This window comes from Eucalyptus grandis, chromosome 9 (genome assembly GCF_016545825.1).
Source record: "Eucalyptus grandis isolate ANBG69807.140 chromosome 9, ASM1654582v1, whole genome shotgun sequence".
Lineage (NCBI taxonomy): Eukaryota > Viridiplantae > Streptophyta > Magnoliopsida > Myrtales > Myrtaceae > Eucalyptus > Eucalyptus grandis.
The window spans coordinates 4,707,244-4,718,387 of NC_052620.1; the positions used below are offsets into that span (position 1 = coordinate 4,707,244).

At 33.7% G+C, this 11,144-nt stretch overlaps 1 protein-coding gene across 1 annotated transcript; it reads right to left on the reverse strand.

The window, feature by feature from the left end:
* Window positions 1-5,256: 5,256 nt before the first annotated feature.
* On the reverse strand, window positions 5,257-7,804 carry LOC104418160 (WAT1-related protein At5g64700). The gene is made up of 7 exons (XM_010029410.3): window positions 7,539-7,804; window positions 7,332-7,394; window positions 7,089-7,205; window positions 6,352-6,604; window positions 5,996-6,154; window positions 5,749-5,900; window positions 5,257-5,648 (listed from the first exon to the last, which is right to left on the reverse strand). The coding sequence occupies exons 1-7, from the start codon at window positions 7,724-7,726 to the stop codon at window positions 5,480-5,482; spliced, it is 1,101 nt and encodes a 366-aa protein (XP_010027712.1). The 5' UTR covers window positions 7,727-7,804; the 3' UTR covers window positions 5,257-5,479.
* Window positions 7,805-11,144: the final 3,340 nt, after the last annotated feature.

Here is an 11,144-nt window from a genome sequence, read left to right on the forward strand (position 1 = left end):
GATTCGTTCAATGGTAATTTCCTCATTTTATTTCCAATTGGTAAAGGAAGTAAATCAATAATCTACCTCAATTGTCATTGACTGACCAACAATACGGCAAAGTAAGTAAATTGCATAGTGAGAGGTTAGAAGACTTACTTTACCAATGAAATGATAGCAATCACATAGATATGCGCATGATGCTAGTGACTCAATTTCTATTCTAAATGGTTTAACAAAGTGGAGCCTAACACCAACGATATATGCTATAATTACTCAAATTGGAAAGTAAATAAGCCATATGATCAACATCATAAATATGAAATTAACACCATTATATTTATTTGAATTGAGATCATTCCTGAATTTTGAATCGTTCTTTCAATCTTTTCAGTGGAACCAACATTGCATATCATTTCTGTTCATAGAGTATTCAAATCTCCGCTTATAAAAAATGACTTTTTTTAGAAGGAAAAAAATCACATCAGAAAATTTCATATTGTAATTGCTAACTGGATCATGGAAAGCACAACTTTTCTTTATCCCTTCTTATTTTTTCTGCAAAAGAAACTATTATCCGGGAGTGCAGAGGTTCCTGTCCGAGCATCTCTTACTTTGGAATCTAGGATGAGTGGGAAGACAAAATTGTTGGGCTGCACAGACAAGAGTGCGTGAAAGATACAAGAATAAGTATTGATTTTATGTTGGATGTGATGGGCAATAAGTGGAAAATACATAATAAATACTTGCCTTTTGGGATTAGTGAAGTGTGGAACTTGGTATTTCTGACAGCCCGAAGTCAACCGATATTTTCTTAGATTCCTTGTCCACCCATTCGTGGATTTTGCTTTGCTATATCCCCTGAGTCCACCCATTCCTTGCACGCTTTGATATTAGATATACGTGTCTGGCCATGACCATAAAAAAATTTCTGCATTTATTAAGTAACTCATTAAGGAGATTTTATTATTTTTGAATGCACCGATTGTACTTGTGATCTATAAAAGTGTCTAGGGCAAATGTTAACAAGATCCTTTTTAAAATAACAAGAGTGACATGTAAATAAAAAGTAAGATCCCTTGTCTTCCTAGAGCTAAGTTTTGCTTCAATAATGGTGGATTGAGCCTAATTAAGCTAAAAGTAGGCATAGTGAAATATTTATTCTACTTTTTCAACCCTATAGGGCTAGCGAATAGCATGAGGCTGGCTTTTCATGCAAAAAGAAGCAAGTTGAAATTTCTTGGATTTGCTGAGTGCTGATATCTCATCAACTTTTCTCATCCCATTGTGGTGTTGAATATCTCCATCAAAAAGGTTCAACTTTAGCGTGAGAAAAAAAATGAGTTTAAGAAAATCACATTTTATTATGTAACCATTTAAATTACAAAATATTATAGAGATATTGTATCTTATAATTGAATTTCATTACGCAATTATGCTATCTAATGAGAAATTAACTTATTGGGGATAGTAGATAGTATGTCAGCCCAGTTACTACTATTCCCTATTTTGTCATATCAAAAAGTAAACAATTCAATAGGAGAAATAATGTATTGGGGTATGTATGGAGCAAACAAAAGAAAAGATTAGCGAGCTCACACAATAATGCTTAAAAAAATCAAATATATAAATAAATTTTTAAAAGACCAAAATATATTTATTTTTTAGTATTTATATAATTTTGATTTTTTAGCATTATTTTGGCATTTAAAAAAATAATAATGAGGACAAAATTAGAAATTTGAAGAATAAGTGATGATAGTTTTGAAAAAAAAAAGTTTGAGCATTTGACCAAATGTTGAAAACTCAAAACTATTCTCTACTTGCATTGGGCTTTTAGCCTTCTCAATGTTGATTTTCACTTGAAAACTATTTTAAAATGGTTGCCAAACAATCTAGCATTTCCCAAGGAGCTTTGAAGGCTGAAAGCCCTTTGGGAATGCTGAACCAAACGCACCCTCATTTAGACCAAATATGTTTTAAATGGATCTTCAAGTGAGAAGTGCCTTCATATTCAAACTCCAACATTTTAAACTTCTTTGGCATCTTAACTTTGGCATATATGGATAGGTCCACCGGGCGTTGGTTTTGCAAACCTTGCAATCGCCTCATTTTTTTCCTCGAGCTTTGCAAAGTGCTTATCATGCTCGATTTTTGGCACATCAGCAGACTTAGCTTTCTTGTCAGTGGCTTGAGCAAGGTCCTTAAACAATTCTTGCATGAGAAATGGGCTTCATCCGGAAAAACTCAATCTGGGATGACATCCGTTGGAGTGCGGTAAAGATTGTTTCGTCTGATCCTTAATATCAGCAACATGATCTCACATCTCAGTTTGGTTGGCTATCTTTACTTTAGATTGCGTACGGATGGGTGATCTTTGACGATCCATAATCATCTAAATTGAAGAAAAGTGAACCGAATAAGCACATGGTCAAGACAAGATTGGCCCATGACATCAGTCTAGCTTTTTTATTTTTCATTTCATTCATAAAAATGTTTGTACATGAATGGAACTTCCTAAAAATGAACTAGGATAAGAAAGGTATACAATTCTCTAAATATGGACTAGAAAGTAAAGGCATCAAATTTTCAAAACATGCTAGGAAAGTAAAAATTTGAGACTCCCTAAAAACTATAAATTGAAAACAAACTTCTAAAGTTTTTTGGTTTTGTTTGTTTTTCAAAAGATTCATTCAATGGTAATTTCCTCATTTTATTTCCAATTGGTAAAGGAAGTAAATCAATAACCTACCTCAATTGTCATTGATTGACCAACAATACGGCAAAGTAAGTAAATTACATTGTGAGAACTTAGAAGACTAAATGATGATAATTATATAGACATGCGCATGATATGTGCGGCTCAATTTCTATTCTGGACAGTTTAACAAAGTGGAGCCTAACACCAATGATATATGCTATGATTACTCAAATTGGAAAGTAAATAAGCCATATGATCAACATCATAAATATGAAATTAACACCATTATATTTATTTGAATGGAGATCATTCCTGAATTTTGAATCTTTCTTTCAATCTTTTCAGTGGAACCAACATTGCATATCAATTCTGTTCATAGAGTATTCAAATCTCCGCTTATTAAAAATAACTTCTTTTTAGAAGGAAAAAATCTTATCAGAAAATTTCATATTGTGATTGCTAACCGGATCATGGAAAGCACTACTTTTCTTGATCCCTCATTTTTCTGCGTAAGAAACTAATACCCATGAGTGCAGAGGTTCCTGTCCGAGCATTTCTTACTTTGGAATCTGGGATGAGTGGGAAGAAATTTTTTTTGGGCTGCACTTATAAGAGTGCGTGAAAGATACAAGAATGCATATTAATTTTATGTTGGATGTGATGGACAGTAAGTACAGAATTCATAATAAAAACTTGCCTTTTGCGATTGGTGAAGTGTGGAACTTGGCATTTTCCGACAACCTAAAGTCAACGGATGTTCTCTTAGATTTCTTGTCCACCCATTCGTGGATTTTGCTTCGCTATAACCCCGAGTTTCTACTACCTTGAAGTATCTATTTGCATGCTTTGAGATTATATATATGCATCTGATCATAATTGTGTAAAATTTCTGCACTTGTTAAGTAACTCATTAATTTTTTTTTTATCATTTTTGAATGCACTGATTGTACTAGTAATATATAAGTGCATATGGGGCACATGTTAACAGTACCATTTTTTAAATAAGGAGAGTGGTGTGTAAATAAAAAGTAAAATCCCTTGTCTTCCTAAGTCTAAATTTTGCTTCAATAATGGTGGATTGAGCCTAGTTAAGCTCAAAGTAGGCATAGATGGAATATTTCTTCCTCTCTTTAACTTTATAGGGCTAGTGAATAGCGCGAGGCTGGCTTTTCATGCAAAAAGAAACAACTTAAAATTTCGTGGATCTGCTGAGTATTGATATCTCATCAACTTTTCTTGCCCTATTGTGGCATTGAATATCTCCATAAAAAGGTTCAACTTGTGTGGGAAAACAAACTATCACGAGTTTACGAAAATCACATTTTATCATGTAACTATTTAAATTAGAAAAGATTATAGAAATATTGTATCTTATAATCGAAATCATTACACAAATATGCTATCTAACAAGAAATTATAATAATATTACGTTTAGTTTCTATGAATGCGAAATACAGGCAATCATATTTTTGTGCATATATATGATTTTTGATAAATTGTACCATTAATTGACTAAATAAAAGGCATAAAATAAGGTTGAAATTGAAGTAAAAATCACTCCAAACAATCAAACAAGCCTAATTGAAGAGGGGACGAGATAAGTAAAAAGGACACATATATAAATTTTCCTCATGTGAAAGTCAATGTCTTATTAAACCCATTGTCAATGTGTAAATTTTGAACCTCCATACCATCACCAATTGTTGGGCATATATCAATATATCGTTCAATTGTAATACGTTGCATTTTCCTTAGCCATACTTTGATACTATAATACCTATAGCGGACCCCCTACTTTGAAGGGATCTCAATCTTTTTTTCATTCGCTGAATTCCCTCTATTGTTTACTTAACAAATATTGTACCCATCAGCAAATGCGTAAATTATTCATATTTCTCTCTCCCCCCCAATTTGAATTTCTTTTATCTTATAATGACGTTCCTGAATAATTTTAAATCTTAGAATGGCTTTCTCTCCACAACATGAAAAATTCTAAACTATACCCACTATGACACAAATAATTCATTTTTTTGTCACTAAAAACCATAAACTTGCCTATTATGACACACAAACCCTAACTTTTTTTTTTTAATGTCATAAAAAATCTTAAACTTATACCAGTTTGACAAATATACCATGGATGAAATTGAAGGAGAGGGTAAATATCTCACATATTTATAAGTTTGGGTTTTTTCGTGACAGAAAAAGAAGTTGGAGGTATTTGTGTCATAGTGGGCAAGTTTAAGGTTTTTGGCGATACAAAAAAATTTGGAGTATTTATGTCATAGTAGGCATGGTTTTGGGCTTTTTGTGGTATTTGCCCATGTATAAAATGTGCTTTTATCATTTACTAATTCTAATATTTCTGTGATAAGGTAATTTAGCTAAGTATTTCAGAGGTCAGTTTCTTCCATACACGCAGTCTTGTGGACACTGCTAGTTGATACTATACTAGATATTACCGAATTAACCTAAAGTTTATCTTTTTATCATAGATCTACCCATCTGGGATTTTTCGTAATATTAATCCAAATAAAAATGTTGTCAAAACCACTCGATATTTAGGATCGGTCCTTTCATTACCGGGTCTATTAGGAAAGATGAAAACAACAGTACCGATGTGCTTTAATACACGTTCTAATTCAAATTTGGACAAGCAAGAATTAAGCCCGCTCACAGAGGGCACATTTTCCTGAAAACTGTGAATCTCAACTATGCATTTTTATTGCAATTATTACAACCTTAACAATAATCCTTGCCTAATTGGGAACCCTTTTATTTTGTCCCAGAATAAGAGGTTCAGACAAGTGCGTCTGGTGATTTATGAGAAGCCTCCTCTTGTTTGGATTGTGAGCATTCTTGGTCAACCTCAGGAGGCTTGCAACTTCCTTGGTCCATCACTTGTTCCCTGCTTTTTCCCCACAACACACTGTACAGTCCTCCAACTAGCAAAACCCCACCAAGAATACTGAAAGAAAGCCCACACATTTGGGACATTAATCACAATCATCAATGAATAAAAAGAAGAAAATAATTTGAATTGATGAACTAATTGGTAATGTTAGTACCTTCCAAAAGTGAGGGTCTCACATAGGGCAAATGAAGAAACGATAATTGTGATCATGAGCGCCAGTGGTGTTGACATGGCTAAGAAAACTGGCCCCTTTTTCTCAATGATCCAGGATTGTAGATAGTATGTCAGCCCAGTTACCACTATTCCCTGTTTTGTCATATCAAATAGTAAACAATTCATTAGGAGAAATAATCTATTGGGGTATGTATAGAGCAACTGAGAGAAAAGATGAGTGAGCTCACGCAATAAGCGACGGCGAGGAGACGGACATTCCAACCCAATTCCCATTGAGAAGGGTCTCTCACCAGAGGAATGGCAATGACAAGAGATTGGATTGAGCTCATGAAACATTGCAGCATTGTGAGCATTAGCTTCGAGGGGTAACTCTTTATTATTAGTCCCTACGCAAAATAAACCACAATTAACTTTTTTTGGACGCTCCTAGAAAAGCATATGTGACACATCAAAGCAAAAGTCATTCTTTATGCAATTGCAAGGTCCATAATAAGGTCCTAATTTGAGCAACTCTATGCGGCACATGCAAAGCGGATCTCCTGTACGTACGCTTGATGAAGATGTTATGGAGTTTTTTCTGTACCTGCAAAACAAGCCACAAAGCCCAGCAGAAATTGGAAGAGAGCATGAGGAAGCAACCCTTGATCCACTTGATGCCCGAAGAAGGATGGGACGGACTGTTTATGTTGTGATGCCCATGAAGCACAAAATGATGGCACCAGAGTTGGATGTGTGGACCCTTGTAAAAGGCCAAGATCGCTGCTCCTCCCAGGCACACGATCACACCTGCAAGCTTTGCCAAGCCTGAGATAGTCCTCAATCTCAACGTTTCCATCCTGCCAAAGAATCATTGTTTTCAAAATTGATTTATAAAATTGATCTGTAAAGTGATGTATCAGTCTGTCAGACTCCAATAAATGGTAAATATTCCATAAATCTCTCTTTTCCTCTCTCAAGTCATCTTTCATCAAGCAAAGCCGAGATATTACTTTGCAAGGGGCGTCTCTCTCTCTCTCTCTCTCTCTCTCTCTCTCTCTGTGGAGGGGAAAGTGTGGAATATAGGCCTTAAAAGTGGTCTGTATTGTTCTGAATCTTCTTTTACACCAGCTGTTTACTTGAGGAAGTAAAGGAGGGGAAGTGTGGATATTCTTGCGATTATCATTACATAATCATAATAATATATCTTTCGTGTCTACTTTCGTCCCCCAAAAACACTAAGAGGAAAAAGACAAAAGAAAGAATAGGGAAAGAAGAGGCTTCATTAATACCATACTCATCTTATACTAATAACTCAGTAATAAAAGAATAAGTAAAGCTCACCTGAGCAAAACTGCCAAGAAGAAGGTTATGGCAGGCAAACAGTTCGTGGTCGCAGCTGCCAAAGTTGCTGACGTGTACACAAGGGCTACGCCATAGATGTCCAAGCTTGCAGTGATCCTGAAATTCTCAAGAAAGCTCCAACTGACTCACCATATTTCATTTGTGGAAAAAGAAAGAATTTTGTTCCCTTCTTGTGTATATTGCGTTCTTAAGTAAGTTAAATAGAGATTCACATATGCTTACCCGAGCAAGGAAATTAGAAATATCTTGCAGAAAGTTACGAACGATAAGGAAGGAGCGGTTTTCCTGGAATCAAGAAACCAAATCAAGAAAGTAGCCAAAAATCTTGGATAATGAATTCTAGCCATCATAAGCTTCCATATCAATGGGAATTAAAGACAATAAGATGTAAGAGAAGAAGAACAAAGTCTGCTAAGTTATTATCATTACCATTCGAAATAGAAGGCGAAAGGGGCCAGGAAAATGGTGGCAGTGGCCTGTCTGTAGAAGACAAAGACAAAGTTGTTCATGCCACCATCGAACGCGGCTTTCGAGAGCAAGAACATGCCGGCATAGATCGCTTGGACAAGCACAACCACCAAATAAGGTTTTTTGGTGTTCATATCCTTCATCTCCATGAAGTACTCGTATCTGAAATGAGAGGTTTTTTTCTATGTTTGATGGAATGTGCTATATGCTTTGTGATGCTTTCTTTTCTGTTTCTTTCAAGCTTGTTCTGATTATGAGGGTCTTCAGAGCATTTATAAGTTCACCATGATGGGTATCAAAGTAAACAAGATAGTCATGTCACGTGATATATTCAAATCATATCATACTTTATTTTCATATGTGATAGAAAATTAAAATGATATTATGTCATCAAGTGTGTCAATGTTGTGAGTTATACTTTTTATCGAAAAGAGGAGGCAATGCAGCCTCATTTGTCAGGACATCTGTGTGGTAAGAACAGGAGGCTGCTTTTGTGGGACCTTTCGAGCTGCTGATAGGATCAAAGATCCACATTTGAGCGACTTCAAGTACTTTAAAATTTCTCGAAAACTCAAGCTCATGCTATGCTCATGATTTTATTTTACTTTTCTATTTCAAATTACAACTGTTCTATGTTCATAAATTAACCATCATGTGTATTTCCTTTGAAATGGGTTCATCTTTGAATTTATTAGCAAAGCCCACGTGAATATCTCGTGAAAAGATTTCTTGGACAAAAACTTGGTAATATGTTAAAAGGAGGAGGAAACATCTATGTAATGAGGAGAGGTGGAGTGTGGTCAGTGTATTTAAAAGTTTCAAATAGAAATAACATAAGCTAAGTGTTATCATCGTGCATAATTATCAAGACAAGAATTATAAAACGTAGTCTCATACTTTAAATATTGTAAAATACTTAAATTTAGCTTTTTCTAACATCGGTATATATAAAATCAAGTAAAAGGAAAAATAGAGCATAAACCATTAGTACAAAGAAAATTTTATGCGATTTCATCCATCCTTAATATGAGATTATAATCACCATATTTCTCCAATGAATAGTGTATAAAGCTGCTTGTCTAAGTTGTTTTTTTTGTAACATTGATGGTGTTTGCTATAATTTTTCTAAATAAAATGTGCAATGGAAGAGAGATAAATCATACGATTTATGTCCTACATTACTTCGAATTGAGAACAACCCTCAATCATGAATGTTCCTTTTGATCTTATCATTGGAATCATTATTACATATCAATTTTGTTGCCTTACTAGACTATTCAAATCTCTGCTCATCAAACCCAAGTGCCTTTTATGGAATAAATCATATCGGAAGATTTCATATTGTCATCATTAGATGGATTTTCGAGGAAAGCACAACTTTTCTTGATTCCTCCTGATTTTTTCTGCATAAGTAACTGATATATACTGCCATGATTGCAGAGGTTCCCGTCGAAGCATTTCTTACTTTGGAATTTGGGAAAAGGGAGGGAAAAAGCTGTTTGCGCTGCAACTACAAAAGTGAATATTATGTTTATTCAATTATGGATAAAAAGTGATGGACAGAATCATTTGAATGTAAATTATATATAGATATTCGTCATTGGGGTTTTTAAAGAACCGTTAGGTAAATAATATTCGTCATTGGGGTTTTTAAAGAACCGTTAGGTAAAGATGTGATCAACAGCCTATGGCATTAACCAATGGTTTCTTAAATTCCTAGTCCACCAATTCATGGATTTTCCTTTGCTATATTCACTCATTTTCAACCATCTAGGGCATATCAGTTTGCATGTTTTGAGATTATGCTATTCGCATCCTACTATTTATGTTTAAAATATTTATACTGAACGTATAAAATACTCAACTTTATGAAACGCATTTTAAGAAAGATTTTACTTACTGAGTGCCTCATGAGCACTTGTGAAATAGCAAATGAAGAAATTTTTGTCATTTTTCAATGTGCTGGCTTTTTTTGTGATATACACAGTTAATATTTTGAAATTAGTATATTTTCTTATAAAGTATGTTTAACGAATACCTTTAGTACACACTTTAATGAAGTTCTTTAATTTTTAAAAAAAGAATGGTATGTAGATAAAAGTTAAGATCCTTCATCCTTGAGCTAAGTAAGGTTTCACTTTAATAATGTTGGATATGTGTAGCATAGGTGGAATATTTCCAAAGTAAGCATAGATGGAATATTTCCTCCTCTCTTTCAACCCTGCAAGGCTAGCGAATGGTGCGAGGTCGGCTTTTCATGCGAAAAGAAACAAACTTTAAATTTCTTGGATCTGCTGCTCATATCTCATCAACTTTTCTCACCCTATTTTGGTTTTGAATAGATCCATCAACTTTAAATTATCTATAGAAGGATCTGAGATAATTGTTATGGCTATATTTTGACTTCAAGGACGAATACCTCCTATTCTTTATGTTAGAAAAAGAGCACAGTCGTACGCCTGTTGAAAATAATTAAAATTTATGTATGGAGATGGATAATTTTTTTATAATGTGGATTGAATTAGGTAAGAAGTTTTAAATGTTTGTAAGATGAAAGATGTGAATTTAATTTAGAAAGTAATGCTATTTAGGGAACTACCTGACGATCATTCTTTGACCTCCGTTAGTAATATAAATCTAGAATATCCTATTCCATTTTCTTTCCTTTACAATGGAAGGAGTCGGCAAAAAAGTTGCTGGGAATAATTCGGTTTGAGGAACAAACATTTATATTTCATACTTTTTCTTTGGGGTTGGTACTATTATAATATCTAACTCAAAAACTTAATAGGCTGGGGGAGACCATAAATATATATAAAGAACACATAAAATTTATTGTCAAACAATATGGGATAATATTTTAATGGGTATAAAAGAATTCCATTAGTTTATATAGTTTGCATTATATACAAGAAAAACACATTACCATATGACTAGTTGTTTACAAGACTTCATAGAATTATCTTATCTAACAATTGAGTTTCCTCTAAGATCACGCTGTGTGAGATTATAAGAATATGTACTTATTTTTGCAAGTGAGAAATACAAACAACCATATTTATATCTATAATGATTCTTGACATGTCACATCATTAATTAATTGACTAAAGAAAGGACATAATAAATTCAAAATCAAAGCTATTTTTAATCAAGTATCATTCAAGCATAACTCGGATTTTTCGTAAATTCAACAAACACTCTAGAGGTGAAAATTTACTGAAAACGGCATACATTTATATTTTACATAAAAGTACAAATATTTTACCAATAGAGAATTTGACTATTTCAATTACAACTTCATTCATTTTATAATACTGTTAGAGTAATAAAATATTAAATTATGCTTTCCTATTACAGCCTAAGTTTTTATAATAGTTAGCACTTTCCATCAGAATCTCACATAATATTAGAGTAGGAGGTCATGAGTTCAAATTTTTCCAAGCCCCTATTTGCCTTGCCAATTGTACATTTCCACACTTTAGGCTTAGATTAAAAATCTAGCCTACGTGTGAGGGGGAGTGTTAGAGTAATTAAATATTAAACCATGCTTTCATTTAATAACTTAAG